This window comes from Pseudorca crassidens, chromosome 13 (assembly GCF_039906515.1).
Source record: "Pseudorca crassidens isolate mPseCra1 chromosome 13, mPseCra1.hap1, whole genome shotgun sequence".
In the NCBI taxonomy this organism is placed as follows: domain Eukaryota; kingdom Metazoa; phylum Chordata; class Mammalia; order Artiodactyla; family Delphinidae; genus Pseudorca; species Pseudorca crassidens.
Genome location: NC_090308.1, coordinates 38,534,550 through 38,552,835, shown reverse-complemented (window position 1 = coordinate 38,552,835; position 18,286 = coordinate 38,534,550). Strand labels below are relative to the sequence as shown.

The 18,286-nt window shown below is 35.7% G+C and overlaps 1 protein-coding gene across 2 annotated transcripts in view; it reads left to right on the top strand.

The window, feature by feature from the left end:
- Positions 1-15,433, top strand: part of HSF2 (heat shock transcription factor 2) — a 36,706-nt gene extending 21,273 nt beyond the window's left edge. Inside the window, exons 6-13 of one of the 2 annotated variants that reach the window (XM_067702235.1) lie at positions 1,351-1,412; positions 2,316-2,403; positions 3,931-4,079; positions 4,499-4,738; positions 5,397-5,502; positions 11,120-11,173; positions 13,895-13,976; positions 14,413-15,433. In XM_067702235.1, the coding sequence (XP_067558336.1) occupies positions 1,351-1,412; positions 2,316-2,403; positions 3,931-4,079; positions 4,499-4,738; positions 5,397-5,502; positions 11,120-11,173; positions 13,895-13,976; positions 14,413-14,705 (1,074 nt within the window). In that variant the 3' untranslated portion in view covers positions 14,706-15,433. The remainder of the gene's footprint in view (positions 1-1,350; positions 1,413-2,315; positions 2,404-3,930; positions 4,080-4,498; positions 4,739-5,396; positions 5,503-11,119; positions 11,174-13,894; positions 13,977-14,412) is intronic. The other variant, XM_067702236.1, reaches the window with a different exon arrangement.
- The last annotated feature ends 2,853 nt before the right edge of the window (positions 15,434-18,286 follow it).

Below are 18,286 nucleotides of genomic sequence, written 5' to 3'. Positions count from 1 at the left end.
ATCAGTCACTTGGCCTTTATTCATAACATCTCAGTGATATACTGCTGCTTTTTTTTAAAATAAATTTTTTAAAAAAATATTTATATATCTTTGGCTGCCTTGGGTCTTCGTTGCTGCACGCGGGCTTTCTCTAGTTGTGGCGAGCGGGGGCCACTCTTCGTTGTGATGCTCAGGCTTCTCATTGCGGTGGCTTCTCTTGTTGTGGAGCACAGGCTCTAGGCACGCAGGCTTCAGTAATTGTGGCATGTGGGCTCAGTAGTTGTGGCTCGTGGGCTCTAGAACGCAGGCTCGGTAGTTGCAGCGCACGGGCTTTGTTGCTCCGTGGCATGTGGGATCTTCCTGGACCAGGGCTCGAACCCGTGTCCCCTGCATTGGCAGGCGTATTCTTAATCACTGCGCCACCAGGGAAGCCCCTATACTGCTTTTAATAGTTTACTTTTTTAACTCCTTTAGGCAGTATAATTTCAAGACATACCCTAAACCAGTTCTCACATTCATATCAGTATCACCTGGAGGTCTTGCTAAACAACACATGTTGCTAGACCTCATTCTCAGAATTTAAGATTCAGCAATTCTGGAGTGAGGCAGAGAATTTGCATATTTAAAAAGCTCCTAGGCCAGTGCTGCTGGTCCCTGGACCACACTTTAAGAAACACTATCATAAAATATGAAGGATTGTTTGCATGTCTTGATCTGTTTAATAGTCTTTTTCTAAATTTAATCAGACTCTGAAGATTAAATCAGCTTCCCGTGATTGTCATCAGGAAGCTTTGACAGATGTTCAGTGTCTCAATAATAATTTTTCTAGAGTTAGCCAATAAACTTTTTCTAACTTGAAAATAGTAAGATCTATTCTGAGAGAGTTGGCAGTTTCTTTTGCCTCTAATTGTATTACCTGGTATAAGAAAAATATCTGTCAAACATCAGTTTTCTTTTCTGCGTCATAATCTTCTTGAAAGAATTTTAAGTAAAAATAGGGATCTGTATCCAGGCATGCTTGGTACTTATCAAGACAAATAATTGAACTGAATATTTGATAGATAAATAGGTGGATGGGTGGGTAGGAAGCTAGATATATAGATAGATAGATGGGTAGATGGATGTCCTAGGTACCTCTATATCTTAGGTAGCAGCAACTTTATCACAGGTTGTTCTTCTGCCTGGATGCTGGTACATTTCTTTAAATATCATTGTAAGATGCATCCAAATTTAAAATGTTAATATGTGAGAAACTATGTGACTTAGAATAGAGGACATACAGTACCTGCATTAATTTTATAAGACTTGTAATATAGACTAAAGAATTAAGAATCTATGATGGAATATTTCTTATTTACATTTTCCTTTTAGATTGTCCAGTTTATTGTTACATTGGTTCAGAATAACCAACTTGTGAGTTTAAAACGTAAAAGGTAAGATTTTATGATAATACATTCTGACCTATCTATAGACAACCAAACGTTAGAATTTAATCATGAATGGTTTACATTTACTGAGTGTATGCGTGTTGTCCCAGATGAACAGTCCTCCCTTGTTAAATTATACTTCTAACATTTCAAGAGTGGTGGTGTTTCCTACTATTGTCATCTTGCTGTTTTTGAAAGATTAGAATAGGCTAAATGGTCGTTTTACATACATACGGTTTATAAAGAGTTCATCTTTCATTCACATTAGCAAATTATTGTAGCATTAGTCCTCAGTGAGAGAAACTCTTAAAGAGAGGATACATGCTGAAAAAAGCATAAAAAGTTTTTACTTGATATCTCATGTTTAATCCACTCACAAGGGTCTTTAAAAACCTGTATATTGACCATGGGTTGTGATACCCATAAATGTCAGTAACTACCTTTGTCACAATTAAAACATAAGGAAAACAGTGGACAAAGGAATAGGTAGAAGGAGAAAAAGATTATCTTGTAAGGCAAAGGATTTTAGCAGAGCTTGGTTATACTTACAGCTTATGCTGTAGAATTAACTCGACTTCCATTGAGTCTTTGCGATATTACCTACTTTTTACTATGTAAGAACCATAAAGAGTTATGTAGTTCAGTCAGCAATGAAGTATATTTGGGGAGAGTAATTTATAGTGTTTATTATAACAAAGATAACACAGAAGAATGGAGAAGTAAAAGCCGTGGATACACTATCCCCCATACCCCTCCAAAGAGGTAATCGTTTTTAAGAGTTTCTTGTGTACTGAAATTTTTTATTCATTATTAAAATGAGTGTGTTTATATGTGGCTAAATTATTAGAAGCAATTTAAACTCCATGTATGTTTGCTCACTGAACTTCATGTATATCTTCTGATTTTCAGACCTCTACTTCTAAACACTAATGGAGCTCAAAAGAAGAATTTGTTTCAGCACATAGTGAAAGAACCAGCTGATAATCACCATCATAAAGTAATTTTTAAAATTCTGTTTTATATTTATTATCTCAAACTAAATTTTATTACAGCAGTATGTCATGCATTTGAAAAAGTTTAGTGAATAACTGTTCATCCTCCAGCTTTTAAATCATGACATTTTTTATCATTTGCTCTAGATTATTTTAAGAGATAAACTATTACAGATACAGTTGTCTCAGTTACCTGTTCCCAAGTTCATTTTTCTCTCCCTCTCCAGTCTCCCCTGTCACCCAGAGATAAATCACTATCTTGAAGTAGTATGTGTCATTCCCATGACCGATTGATGTGTGAATCCATGAACAATATTTGGTATTATTTTGCATATGTCTAAGCTTTATATAAATGATATTATTTTGTACATATCATTTTGCAGTGTGGCCTCTTTCACTTGGTCTTGCTTTTGAGATTTATTAAACATAGAGATTTAGTTGATCTTAACTACTATATGAGATTAATTGAATATTATGATAATGTAATTATGCACTTGTCCGTTGGTTATTTTAAGTTGTTTCCAACTTTTATTATAAATGTGTACAGACCTAGACTCTTTTACTGTAGCAATTTCAAAAAAATATTTTTGTTTACCTTCATTTTTTCACAAGCTCTCTGGGTAAATTGTCAAACTTATACCCAGTGGCAATTAGTTGAGTCCAGACTTCTTTTAATATCTGATTATCATTGTTACTTTCAAATCTTAGAATTCTAAATACTGCTTTAGATTTATTATTAAAGTATTGAGATTTTTGTCCTCAGGCAAGTCAGAGTTAACCTGACATCTGGTTCCTCTTCCCACTGTTTAAATTATCAGGCATACCTGTTTTTAGGATTGAAGACTCATGTAAATGAGTGAAGATTTCTTAATTTAACTTGATTTGCATCTTTTGCCTCTATATTATCTAGAGTTGAAATTGATAGAATTTTCTATTATAATAATGACTTTAGTTTGCTTTGGAGAATTGAATGTTTTTTTATTAGTGTATCCATGGTCTGAATATAGCTGTAGCTGAATTTAAAAAAATAATAATTGCTAAAATGCCAGACTGACATTTAGCTGTGGAATAGTTGAAGTGTTTTTTTCCCCCTTTTAAAGAAACCATTTAATGAGTAAGAATAAAACATGGCGTCAAACAGAGTAGCTTGAGATGAAATAATCCCCATCAGCCCAGTGGCCATCTGGTTATGTTCGAGATTTCTGATGAAGTCCTAAGACTTTTTTACTCTTTGGGTATAAAAAATCTTTAAAATTTGAAGATCTTTTCATAGAAACATTCTGAGGCATGTCATCTTTAATGTCCCTTACAGTAAAAGAAATAGTTAAGTAGCATGCAGATAATACATCTCATACCTCTGTAAATTGGTACTTCTAATACCAATTTAGTGTATAAGTCCCATAAGGGCAGAAAACATATCTGTTTTGCTTACCATCGTATCTCAGTGCCCAGTTAACATTTTTTAAATGGTATGTTGTTTAGTAGTCAAAATAATTTCAGTTTTTTGATATATTTTCTACCTGATTTTTTAGGTTCCACACAGTAGGACTGAAGGTTTAAAGCCAAGGGAGCGGATTTCAGATGATATCATTATTTATGACGTTACTGATGATAATGCAGATGAAGAAAATATCCCAGTTATTCCAGAAACTAATGAGGATGTTATATCTGATCCCTCCAAGTAAGGAGATTGTGAAATACAATTTTTGAAAATATTACTCTTTTTTTATCAGAGATCTAAATTTAAAACTACTTTATTCTTTGATAAACTAATATCTGACTCATATTTTAATTATTGAACTGAAAAATTAAGCCAGATTATTCAAGCACATAACCCCCCTCCCTCCAGCGAAAAGACTCCCAGCAAAAAGTAATGAGAATTCATTCTTATTTTTAAAGTTTGGAGTTAAAGACCTTTAATTGATTCTTTGTGGTCTTATATTATATGAAGTATCAATATTTTCATTAAACTACACACCCAAGAAAAGCCTTTTGACAGGTGGTTTGGGGAGAGAGTTTCCATGGAGAGTGACTGGATAGGGTGAATTTATTGAATTAGTCTGAGAATGTAATTGGTTATTTCTCGTATTGCTGATCTAGCTGTAGCCAGTACCCTGATATTGTCATTGTTGAAGATGACAATGAAGATGAATATGCACCTGTCATTCAGAGTGGAGATCAGAGTGAACCAGCCAGAGAATCCCTAAGTTCAGGCAGTGATGGCACCAGCCCTCTCATGTCTAGTGCCGTCCAGCTAAATGGCTCATCTAGTCTGACCACAGAAGATCCTGTGACCATGATGGATTCCATTTTAAATGATAACATCAATCTTTTGGGAAAGTGAGTCTCATCTAAAGGTTGTCTAAGTTTATTTGCTTTCTTTGTTTACTTCACATGTTCTTTTTCTCTTTGAATGATTTTCCTTTCAGGTTATGAACCTATGTAGTCAACCTTTCTGTTCTGGTTAGTGCTGAGCTCTGCAGATGGTATTTTGAGAAAGATTTAATTATCCCAAGAGCAGTCTTGGGATCTTCTTGTCAATTCCTCAGATTTCTGTAATGAAATACTTGGTTTTGAATGTCTTAAAAAAGTGTGTATGATTGTGTGTATTTGTGTTTTTATCAGGACTGTGGAATAATACAATCTCTATGAAGGAACTTATTTTATAGCAAAGGAAAACTAGAAGTTAGTAGCAATATAACCAGTAATAAGAGGTTAAACATTTTATAATTTATAGTATAGAGGAAAAAGATAAATCAGACTGGGTTATTGCAGAACCTTTTTTCTTTAAATACTAAAGTTTTGTATAAAGGCTGTGGGTTCTCAATTAACCAAGTTTTTTTGAATCCTAAATAGTGAATAGGATCTCTTAAGGTTAAGAATTGGTAAGGATTCAGCAATTGCTAGGAATATTTTGCCTAGCTAGACTGCAGTGTGATTTTAAACATAAAAGTAAGGAAACCTAATATTTGATTTTTTTAAAATCTTTTTTCCTTAGGGTTGAGCTGTTGGATTATCTTGACAGTATTGATTGCAGTTTAGAGGACTTCCAAGCCATGCTGTCAGGAAGACAGTTTAGCATAGACCCAGATCTCCTGGTCGAAGTAGGTACTTTGAATATTCTTTGTTGTACCGGCAGTTTGTGTATTTATGTATAGTATTTATAAATCAGTGCATCATATTCTTGAATTCTACACTGTTTTTGCAGTTTATTTTTTTAAATGAATGGTTTTGTTTATTAGAATGAACAGATGGGTTCAGGAAAGTGAAGGAGGGAGATCACTATTTGTCTCTGAGTAGAAGTTCAGTTAATCCCTGTGTAACAACATATCAACTCTGTTCAACAGTACTATTAAATCCAGGTCTTGTCTGGACTTGTTGCTGTGTTATGTTTTGCTCTAGAGTAAATTGTCACTGAATAGAAATCAGTGCAAATAGTGTAAATAATTAGCCAGGAAACAGCATGGAAGCACTTCTTAATACTTTGGGAATTAATGTTTTTCAGTCAAATGTATTATATGTTATTATATTTAAAAATTTTTTGGATTGAGTCCTAAGATTCCCCTATTCCAGTCCTCACCACCACCTATATGAACTTGATTCCTATGTTGTCTGGACTTTGAATCCTTGTCTATCATTTCTGGTACTAACCTTGCTCTCTTTTCTCTTGTTCCTACCACTCCTCTCTCTCTTACCTAAAGCTTTCTATGTGGCCTGGTTTCATCCAGATGAATCTTGTTCTTTCCCCTATTTCCATTTCCTGTTGTGAACATTTTCTGTTGTGTTATTTTTTTTTTTTGCGGTACGCGGGCCTCTCACTGTTGTGACCTCTCCCGTTGCGGAGCACAGGCTCTGGATGCGCAGGCTCAGCGGCCATGGCTCACGGGCCCAGCCGCTCCGCGGCATGTGGGATCTTCCCGGACCAGGGCACGAACCCGTGTCCCCTGCATTGGCAGGCGGACTCTCAACCACTGCGCCACCAGGGAAGCCCCTGTTGTGTTCTTTTACTTGAAAAGTTTTGTTGTTCTTTGTTTTGCATTTTTTTCCTTAAAATACAGCTTCTCTCACATCAGAGGATTCTACAGTTTGTCAGTGTCACATGACTTATTTTTCCTAAATCATCAGTGCCTCACAGGATGGATTTCACCTTCTTTGAAGATTTCCTTTCCATGTTATTCTCTTAACTGAATTCAACATCCATGTTAATGACCTATTTGGACTTGTTTAACAGTAACTTGACAGCCCTTCTTGATTCTATCAGTCTTTGTCCCCAATCTGAATCCAGAGACCTTTTAGAATATCTCTCCCTTAGATCACTAAGAAGGAAATAAAATCCTGTAATTCTGACTCTACAAATCCTCACAGTCTTCAAGTAGGTCATTTTAATTTAACTTTGGAACAGTTATCACGTTCTTTTGTCCTCACGACCTTATCCAGCCAACACTTCCCTATTCACAGAGCATAATTCACCATGCCCTGATACTCTCATCAGCTGTGGAATCTCATATCCTTTCTTCTTAGAGGAAGTACTTCCTTTTTAAAGCCAGTTTGTACACCTGCCCCCCGCTTCTCTGTTTTTCTCTCTCTATCCTTGATCTTTTCCAACTGCCTTCAGTGGGTACAGATCATCTCCATTTTGATGTGTTGCTCTGCTCATTTACCATACTGCTTCTCCAATCCTTTTACTACAAAACTGTAGAAATGAGTGGCTGTATTCGTTACTTTTTTTTTCCACTCTATATTTCCTTTGAAACCCTGGATTGTCTTGCTTATTTACTCAAAGCTTGTGCTGTCTTGGTATATCCACTGTAAGTAGCCTGCAGCTTTTTTTTTTTTTTTTTTCCTTCAAATTAGGCCACTGGGCTAGTGGAAGAAGGTTTGTTTTGAATCAGACAGATTTGGGTTCCATTTTTGGCTCATGTTACTTACTAGCTAAGTTATTAATCTTGGGAAAGTTAACCTCTCTTGCTCAGTTTCCCCATCTGTTAAATATGGCTGATGCCTGACATGAAGGGCTTTTGTAAGGATTATAAGTAATTAACACTATTACTGTTTAACACTATTGATTTTCTACTGTAGAACTTTTCCTGTTGATTTTAAAGGCACTGGACCTCTTTGTTCTCTTCCTATCTCCCTAACCATTCTGTTTCCTCTAAGAGCTTTTCTTTTTCTTGCTGTCTTCTACTTGTGGATATTCCCCAAGGTACCCAGTCTTTTATCCTGTTTTTTCCTACCTCTCTTCTTTTTTCTATCCTGCCTCTCTGGAGGGATTTTAGCTTGTAGGATTGCTCTCAAATGTATATCTCCAGCTCTTAATATTTTTTAAAGTAACCTTTGCTTGAATTCTAATTCCATGCCTTTGGGATCATCAGTTAGATCTTGCCTTAAATTATTTGTTTTTAACACCAAACCTTTGTTTATTTTCTAAACTAGCTACCTTTTTAAGCTTTATTTTCTGTAGTGGTATCAGTCTTCTGTTACCCACACAGGATAGTAATCACAGTAATCTTGGTTTCTTTATCTCCTTGTTCACCAAGCCTGTGTATTTTCCAAAATAACATTCACAAACCATCCCTACTTTCTTTTGGGTTGGCCAGAAAGTGCCTTCGGTTTTTAAGTAAAAATAAGACAATTTTTCATTTTCACCAAGAACTTTATTGAACAATGTATTCACCATTTTGTTCCACTACCTTCTGCCATTTTTCATACACCTTCTTAATTCCATCTTCCCAAAACTTTTTATCTTTTTGAGCAAAGAACTATTCCAGGTGCCTTTTACAGTCTTCCAGGGAATTGAATATTTTTCCATTAAGAGAATTCTGTAAAGATCGAAGTAAATGGAAATCTGAAGGTACAATATCTGGAATATGGCTGATGAATCCGAACTTCCCAGCCAAGCTGTAACAGTTTTTACCTGGATATCAAAGAAACATGTAGTCTTGCGTTATCCTGATGGAAAGATTATGAATTTTCTGTTGACTAATTCTGGATGCTTTTCGTCAAGTGCTGCTTTCAGTTGGTCTGATTGGGAGCAGTACTTGTTGGAATTAATCGTTTGGTTTTCCAGAAGGAGCTCATAACAGAGGACTCCCAATCCCACTATATACACAACATCACCTTTGGATGAAGACAGGCCTTTGGTGTGGTTGGTGGTGGTTCATTTCACTTGCTGCATGATCTCTTCTGTTCCACATTATTGTACAGTATCCACTTTTCATTATTGTATGGTATCCACTTTTCATCACAATTTGTTTGAAAAAGGAATGTTTTCTTTACATTTAAGTAGAGAATCGCATGTAGAAATATGTTCGAGAAGGTTTTTTCACTTAACATACGTGGAACCCAAACTTCTAAGCGATTAACATACATATTAACATAACAAACTTCATAGTGACTTTCAATGCTCAATTTGAATATTTTGAATATGTCAGCTATCTGCCACGTGGTGTAATGTTGCTTGTTCTAATTAATGTCTCGATTTGATCGCTATCAACGTCAACTGGTCTACCCAACCGTGGAACATCGTCCAGCAAGAAATCTCCAGCACGAAACTTTGCAAACTACCTTTGACACGTTCAGTCAGTCACAGCACCTTCTCCATACACTGCACAAATCTTTTTGTGCATTTCAGTTGCGTTTTTACCTTTCTTGAAATAGGGAAGCATAATATGCTGAAAATGTTGCTTTTTTTTCTTCCATCTTCAATATTAAAATGACTACATAAGAATTCACCAATTTTAATTTTCTTTTTAAATGCACGCTGATATGACAGCTGTCACAATACAGTCTAGCAAGATTGTTTCAAATGAAGTTAAAGACAACTAAGTGCTACTAGAGCCATCTTACAGAAAAACCAAACGAACTTCTGGGCCAACCCAATATTTTCACTGTTGCCTCTCATCTAAGACCTTCATTGTTTATTTCATCCTTGAATTTTGGGGTATTGTCATAAAAAATCTACCCATAGGTTGCCTTATTCTCTGAGATGGCAAAGATGGTAAGAACATGTGTGAGTAATAAGTATGCTGAGAAGCTCATGGGTTCTTGCTGCAGAGTTCAGTACAAGTGACCCAGTGTGGAATCGGTAGGAGAGACTTGACCTTAGAATTCAACTCTGTCAGCTCCTCATACGTGATCTATTTTCCTACTTCAGACCATGCGTCTGCTGGGAATACATGAAGGTATCCCTGAGTCAGTGGGTAGAGGGATTGAGGCAAAGAAGGAGTGAGGAGTTTATACTGCTGGTCCTCCTCAGATGCCACTCTCAGTAGGGACAAAATCTGGTCAGGCCTCTGAGGCAAGTACAAGCTGAACTGGTAGAGATGGGCAGTGATGTATAGTTACCTACTCTTAAGAAACTGAGTCTCTTCCTCTTCATGGATCAGTAGGAGGAAAAGTTATGAAAGGAAGAAATGTTAATGAAAGGAAAAGAAGAGCTGGGGATATTTTTAGGGCCACAATGAATGTGGAACTTTAAGGAAAGGAATCAGTGTTTAGAGAGGGTGGAGGAGCATCTCTGCATTTCATTCTATCCTGCAAACCATTTGGTGTGCTCATTCTCTTAAAATGCTTTAGTCAGTATATTTCATTACTCAGGCCACTCCCAAGTCTCTTATTGCTGACAGAATGTCCTGTCCATTCATTGGCCTTGCCGTACCTTTTGAACCTTATGTATACAACTTACTATTCAACTCAGGACTTCTGCATTATTTGGACTTACCATCTTATTTGTAGAACTTACCTCACAACCATTTCTTCCTCTCTGTTGTTGCTAATGCTGTAACAATGTACTCCTTCATCCTCTCCTTTCTAAGTCCTAACCATTCTCCAGGAACTACATGTCACATAGTTTTATCAAGACTTTTTGTTTCATCTGAGGGACGGGGTGTGTGTGTGTGTCTGTTTTCCTTTCTCTTAGCTCCTTAGTACTTTTGAGCCCCACCATCCATTATTATTGTAATACTGGATTGTATCTGATCATATGTTGCTATTTGATGTTATTCTTATTTTGCCTTTTAGATTGTAAGCTCCTGGAGAGCAGGAATAGTGTCTTCATCTTGTATTCTTCATGATGTCATTTATTTCTTAGATGCTCAGTAAATCCCTGTGGACTGGATGACTTTGAAGCTTATGACATAAACAAAAGTTATGTTTGTAAAGTGGCTGGTCTGAGGAGTGCAGTAAGCAGTAGGCAGTGGTCTTTGCATTTATGGCTTCCCTTGCTAGGTGAGGTGAAAAGAACCAACATGGAGTTAAGCCATTTGGTCGGAGGGCTCTACTTGAGGTGTAATTTAGGAACCACTGTCATAGAGCAGATTCTATAAGTTTATCACATAATTAGCAGGTAGTCAGTGAAGGCTCTTGTCAGGGCAAGGGACTCAGCCCTGGGTGCCATTTAAGGCCAGAGGCTTTTCGGGAGGAAAAAATAAAGGAAATGAAGGAGAGGGGAGGTGGGGAAAACCACTATTTGTCTCAAGTGATTTACCCTACTACTTTATAGAATAGAAATTCTTAAAACAGCTAATGCATGGGCTAGCTTGCTCTGCTTTTGTTCGTTTTTCTTTCCGCTTTTCTCTTCCAAACTTGCTTTACTATATGGAAACTTCCTAGTGCAGGAGCTACATCTTTTCACCCAACATGGCTGTATAGAAATTTTGAACACACAGTTAATTTTTTTAAAATATTTTTTAAACTTATCATCTTTCTTGTTTGGTCTTTCAGCTTTTCACTAGTTCTGTGCAGATGAATCCCACAGATTACATCAATAATACAAAAGTAAGTTTTAATTTGTGTTGCTCAGGACCCGTAGCTGTAAGAATTTGAAAACAGTCCTAGTAAGTAGAGAGCAGTATCACTCCCAGTTACAAAAAGCATTTTATATTCTTACCTAATAAATGTGATCAAGATAATAAAATTCTAGATGAAAAATTAGCTTTTGGTTATGGGGTGAATCATTGCCCAATTCTTCTGTGCCTTGTGCTGTTAAGTACCAGTGTGAAATCAGCCCTCAATGTGCTGGGACATAAACTGACTAAATTTGGCATATTCAGGTATATCACTGAAAAAAATTATTAGAATATGATTTCTTCATGTTCTGTGTCTTCATTTTACATTCTTATTCCATCTATTAAAAACTTCTCAGCATTTTTTTATTGAAAATTTAAGGGTACCCATATTTTAAAATAAGTTCCTTCATTTTATTAGTATACAGTAAAAGCACAGGGATTTATACTATTTGTAGGTAAGGTGAGTTGAAACAGTGAAGTACGGATTTTGGACTTTTTTTTTAAGTAATTGTTTTATTTTCTTAAATGTATAGTACCTGCAGTTGGGATTAGCAGATGTTAACAAATTCTTTAGAACTGGTTTTTAATGAGTAATAAGAACAGTGTGAAGTTGTTAGAGCAGACCTTTAGAAATCATTCTGTTTCGTTGTATAGCTTATTGTCTTGAGTAGGTATATACTTCATTTATCTTGTATTTATACCAAATTGTTCTGTAATCCCTGTTTTTCATTGAATAAAAAGGTAAATCAGGTCCCCTGAAATGTGTACAAATTCTAGATTAGTGGAATCAAAATTTTTATTTGTGTTCTTTATAGTAAAAAATGAACACATATTAAATAAATATGAGGTATTAGAGTGAGGAGGTGGAATTTTTCTGACCATTGTCATGTGTGAGGATGGCCTGACCACATTTTCTGCATTTTCAAAGTTATAGCCTGGGTAACTTAAAGTTGAAGGAATTTGTGAATTTTTGAACTAGAAGGTTGATTATACATTCAGTATTTGGATGATTTATATCAGGGGTTATCATACTTTTTCTGTGAAGACTAAATATTTTTGGTTTTGCATGAAGCCAGGTGTTCTCTGTCACAACTAGTCAACTGCAATTTGTAGTGCAAAAGCAGCCGTAGACAATACATAAAAGAATGAGTATGGCTGTGCTTCTGTAAAACTTTACTTTCAGTAAAGTCAGGATGCTGAATTTGGCATTTGGACTATAGTTTGGCTAGGTTTATATTATAAGAATCTGTGGACCACGTCAGTACTGTGTTTCAGTAAATATGTTATTGAATGTGAGACCTTAAGTTGAATGAACCCATATCATGCATTCATTTAGTGAATGTGCTGTACTGTTTGTTTATTGTTAGACATTGAGTCGTTCTCTATTCTTGAATCATCTCCTGTTCCCAGAAGCTTTTAGAAATAGCAGTTAAACAGCAAGTTTACGTATTGCTCTATAGAAAAATTAAAATGGAGAGTGATTCTTTTTATCATAGTTTTAGAATCTAGATTGTTTTTAAATAATTGACACATCAGCTGTCATTCCCTTGCTCATGACAGGTATTATGTGACATGTATTACAGCACTCTTTACTAATGAGTCAGGATGCCTTATACTCCTCACTGTAGCAGTCTAAGTGGTCACTACTAATAAGCAACAGTTTGTATGGGAGATGAAACCCATTTGTCATCCTGGTTCTAATATGCATTTAGAATAACAAGAGTGGCATCCTTGGAAAATACCTGTTTTAGGAAGTAGAAAAATACAGAAGGTATTATTTCATTAATGTTTATTTATAGTGAATGCTAAATGAAATATTTTAATGTAAATTTTGGTGGAAGGTTAAGTAGTTTTTATTATGTCTTGGAGTCATTATTATCTATGAAGCCTGGAAACTTGTACTGCTTAATTTTGTGATGAATATCAGGGAAATTATAGGAATTAGTATGTTTGTTACATCATATATAGTTTACAAGTGTGCAGATATCTGGGACTTACAGCTATTCAGGAAAAATTGTGAACCTCAGCACCTCAGTTTGAACATCGTTGAAAAGAACACTGAAGAACTTAACATTTAAAGATTAATCCCCTTACAATCAGATGTAAGGAGAGAAGACAGTGGTTGAAAGAAGCAATTTAAATGACAGAAAAGAATTGAAAGAGCCAAAAAGGAAATGAAGAAACACCACCTCAACTTTGAGGCTTCCAAATATAGGGATAACTAGTTTGAAGGATGTTATCCTGAGCTACTGTAAACGTGTTCAGTTACGCTAAATATTCTGTGAGTGAAAAGAAATGTGTAATACGTTTTAAATCAAAGCTGTTTAAAATGAATTTAATTATTTAAAGAATTATCTCTTCATTAGCAATTAGAAACTAGCCATCTTTGATTCATTACCATCTTCTACTCTTGTCAAATTCTGTCTGTTCTACTTTTGAAATGCTCCCTCCTTTTTGTACTTAGTGTCATCCTAGTTCAGGTTCTTTGTTTCATCCACCTGATGACAGCAGTAGTTTTCTTAGGCAGTTTCATTACCTCTACTCAAATCTCTTTCTCTCCCTAGTTCATCTTTCCTGATGCTCCCCTTTCCTATATATTTCAGAGAACATACCAATATTCTTATATTTTACCAGTTTTTAATTTTTTGCTATTTTTCAGGAACATATAAAATATGAGACAAGTATTTTTATATTATTTTTTCTCTTTTAGTCCGAGAATAAAGGATTAGAAACCAAGAGCAATGTAGTTCAGCCAGTTTCAGAAGAGGGAAGAAAATCTAAACCCAAAACAGGTAGGTATAAATGTAGTATTAGTTTTTTTAAATAAACATTTCTATGTAGAAACTGTGGGCCAAGGAAGGTTTTGCCATGCTTAACAATTGAACACAGATTTGTATTAGTCTCAGTTCTATGCATAACGTATCAAGGTTCCAGCATATAAAGGAAATTGAATTGGTGTGGTAATAGTTCTTAAAGATTGTCATTTTTTCCCCCCTATTTAACTTCAGGAGAACTGAAAGAACCCTCAATTCTTAATTGTTGAATAAAAGTGTACATTTTCTGACTTGTACATTTTTAAATTTACTGACACAAAGTGTGATATTTCTTGTTTGGCTATATAAGGGTAATGATTGCACATATGCACATCTGCTTCTGTTTTTTCCACCATATAGCTTGAACTCTATATAAGCTGGTGATAAAAGATCAGTCTTCTTATCTTTGTTATAGATAAGCAGCTTATACAGTACACTGCCTTTCCACTTCTTGCATTCCTCGATGGGAACCCTGCTTCTACTGTTGAACAGGGGAGTACAGCATCATCAGAAGTTATGTCCTCTGTAGATAAACCCATAGAAGTTGATGAGCTTCTGGACAGCAGCTTGGACCCAGAACCAACCCAAAGTAAGCTTGTTCGCCTGGAGCCATTGACTGAAGCTGAAGCTAGTGAAGCCACACTGTTTTATTTATGTGAACTTGCTCCTGCACCTCTGGATAGTGATATGCCACTTTTAGATAGCTAAATCCCCAGGAAGTGGACTCTACGTGTATATATTCATCAAAATGATGAACTATTTATTTTAAAGTATCATTTGGTACTTTTTTTTGTAAATTGCTTTGTTTCGTTTAATCAGATACTGTGGAATCAAAAGCACCTTTTGCTTTTCTCACTAACCACACACTCTTGCAAAGCTTTCAAATGTTACTCAGCTACGTAGGTACATAAGATTTGATGCGTTAAATCACAGTATTGGCATATCTTTAAGTTGGATTCAAATGGCCATTTTTCTCCAATTACAGCAAATTGGATTTGTTTTTTACATGTATGTTCATTAACCCCAGTTAAACTTTTTGTTTCTTTGTTTTACTTGTTGATGCTGTCTTGTTTGCATTGAGTGTAAGTCACTATAACTAATGGTAGAACTCCTAAAGCTTTCTCTGTTCCAGTTGCTTTTATTAAGTATTTTTCACTTGACTTCTTTATAAAACTGGGAACATAAAGTGCCTGTATCTTGTAAAACTTCATTTGTCTCTCTTGGTTCAGAGAAGCTCATTCATGTCCAACAGGAAAGGCAACGTGTACTTGAGTGCTTGCTGTCTGAGGCAGTCGCAGCTCCGTGTACATAGAAGGGGGGTGGGTGCCGTCAGCCCATCCACCTCGCTGGACTAGTTTTAAGTAAAAGTTTTCTGGTTTGTTTGTGTTTTTTTGAAGCATAATATTTAGTAAAATAAATATAATGAATGTTGCGTACTAGTGTCTGTTATGTGTCTTCTTTGGAGGTGACATCCATGTGACAGTTTTTCCTTTTCATAGGAAGTAGACAGACTTAAACTGTAAACTTTGTCTGTTATCCATTATTCTTAATATGAGTCATACCAAGATCTTTGTGCCTCATCTCAGAAGATAGACTGTGTATTGCAACAAGGAAGACATTTAATGCCTCCAAATTTAAAAATTATGCTGGCTTGCTTTCTATGTTGCTAATAAAGAACTGAGAAAAGTATGCTTCCAGTTGTCCCAAATTAGGTAAGAACATTATCACTGGATGCCAAGGGCCTATAATTTTTGCCCTGAGAGAAGGTAAGAGAAACAGTTAAATCACTTCTTTCCTTTGGAACACTTGCTCAGAAGAATTAGACTTAATGCAAGGCCAGGGCACTATCACTTGAAGAATTGTACCTTCAAGCAGAGGACTGAAAGCAGTGAGCTAGTATCTGAATATTTTCTAGGGCAGTTGGATGAGCAATTGCCAAGATGGCCTTCCTGTTGGTTATAGTCTCAGTATCTTGGAACTCTCTTACTGTGATGTAAAATTTCAAATAAAGCGTAGCACAGAGGGATAAGAAACCCTTCCTTAGCAGATCCTAAAATACTTGGCTCTGACAGTGGGATCTTGGTGAACTAATTTAAGAACCCAGAACAGTTTTCTGCGTAAGCTTTAGAGGTCACTTTCTTAGAGATTGTTAAGATGTGAAGAGCTTAGAGACTGAGGAGAAGAGAGCTTCAGAGGCTTTTTCTTTTTCGCTTCCCTTCCTCACTGTGGGATATGATTAAGTTTCTTCTCCTTTGGGGATAACTCTAGAAGTAGTTAAAAAATAATTTTGAAAACCTTATACCTCCTAGTACTTTTTAAGGTGACATTTAAATTTTTTCATCTTAAGTATTCGGGAAGAGTTTAGGATAGTGTTAAATACTGCCATTTAAAAAAATAGTTGTTACTTGCTTTTAAATGTATTGGAAAGAATCTAAATACCATAGTGATTTGATGTTCTTCATCATCCATTCCACTTCCTCCAAAGAATTTTATCCTACTTTTATTATGCGTGACAGTCATACATTGAAGATAATTGTTGCACTTCTCTGCAACAAAATTTGAAATTTTATTCTGTAACCTTAAGATTCTAAGCATTAAAGTTTGTCTCCAATTATAAATACACAGTTGATTAAAACAGTATAAACCTATGTGGCAGAGACTGTTAACTGATTGCTGAACCATTTCCTATCATGCAGTTAGATTATTTCCACCTTTGTAAACAGGGTAGCTATGTAATTGAATTCTAATAAATCAGGAAAAGTGATGTTCAGAACTTGCAGGTCTGGTCTGTGAACATCTCCCCCATGCAACCCTCCTCACCTTTTACCCATCTACTAGCTTGATGCAGAGGAGTATGTGGCTTCCGAGTATACACAGGAGAAGGGAGAAAGAAACCTGGCTTCCTGAATCGCCGCTTAGAGGAGAGCCACCCATCAATCCTGGATATTCATTTAGACTTCAGGTGGGGCAGGGAGGGGGGGGACAAACCTTTATTATATTCTGTCTCTGAATTTTGGGGGACTGATCTGTTAGAGATTTTAGTGTTTGTTAATAGAATATAGTCCAAATTTTGATGAACTGTTAAACATACAAAGTAAAATTTTACCAGAAATACATCTTTTTGTGGGGTGAACAGATCTCAGGGATTTTTTTTTCCCCAGATGTTTTATTATCTGGGGGTAAGTTTATATCAATATAATAAGAGCATCAATTTTTTTTGTTTTTAGAGTCCTAAGAAATTTTTATAATATAAAGAAGAGATTTTGTTACAGCAGTGTCACTCAATTATTTGAAGTCCTTCAGAATTCACTAAGTATTTTAAAATTTATTAGCTGGTAATTTCATTATATCATCCTGATTCAATTTCATTGAAAGAAATAATCACCTAAAGATTTTTTAAACCAGTGTCGTTCTCTTACCAATATTTAAAATTGTTTCTACTTCTGTGTTTAGCGGTTTTATCCAAAGTGCCTTGGTATTAAGACTCAGAATGAATTAAGAGGTATTATATATCCTTTGTTTTGTCAAATGTGAAAAGAGTAATTGTTAAGGGGGATGATGCCTTGTCCTGAGGCATCTTTTCAAGCGCATCAACTTTAGGAAATTTCCATGTACGCATGGAAATTGAACATCTGGAAACTGATTCCTTTAAAAGTAACCTAACTTGTGTTTACTGCAGAAAGTCTGTGTGCTGTTTGGAAAACAAATAGCATAGTATGAATACTTTAGAGGGTACCCCTCATCTTCATCCCACCTCCAAGCTTCTTTTGCCTCAGTGGGATACAAGTAGGCCCACAGGAGAGCCTGTGACTTACAGCTAAGTGTTCTTTTGGGGTGTGTCACTGTGTGTTTCATAGGGATGGTATATACTCAGGAATTTAGAGGCTGAAGTGTGAGAACAAAAGGTCCACAGACTGGGAAAATGACACATGATGAACATACATAAAATGCTACATTTGAGAATTAGAGCCTAATTGAAATATCAAGCATACCTGAAATATTTTGAGAATCAGTTGCATATTAGGCCATAAAGCAAGTCAAATTTCAGGGAATTGGTTTCAAACAGAGTAACTGCAATACAAATAAGCTAGACCTTGACAATTTTGAGGTGTACTGGCATGATATTTTGTAGTGCTCCTCAATTTGGGGTTACCTGATGTTTCTTCCCATTAGACTGGGATTATGGGTTTTGGGAAAGATCATAGAAGTGAAGTGCCACTTTCAACACATGGAAAGTAAATGCTATCAACCTGATTTTTTCACTGCTGATATTAACCTTGACTTACTAG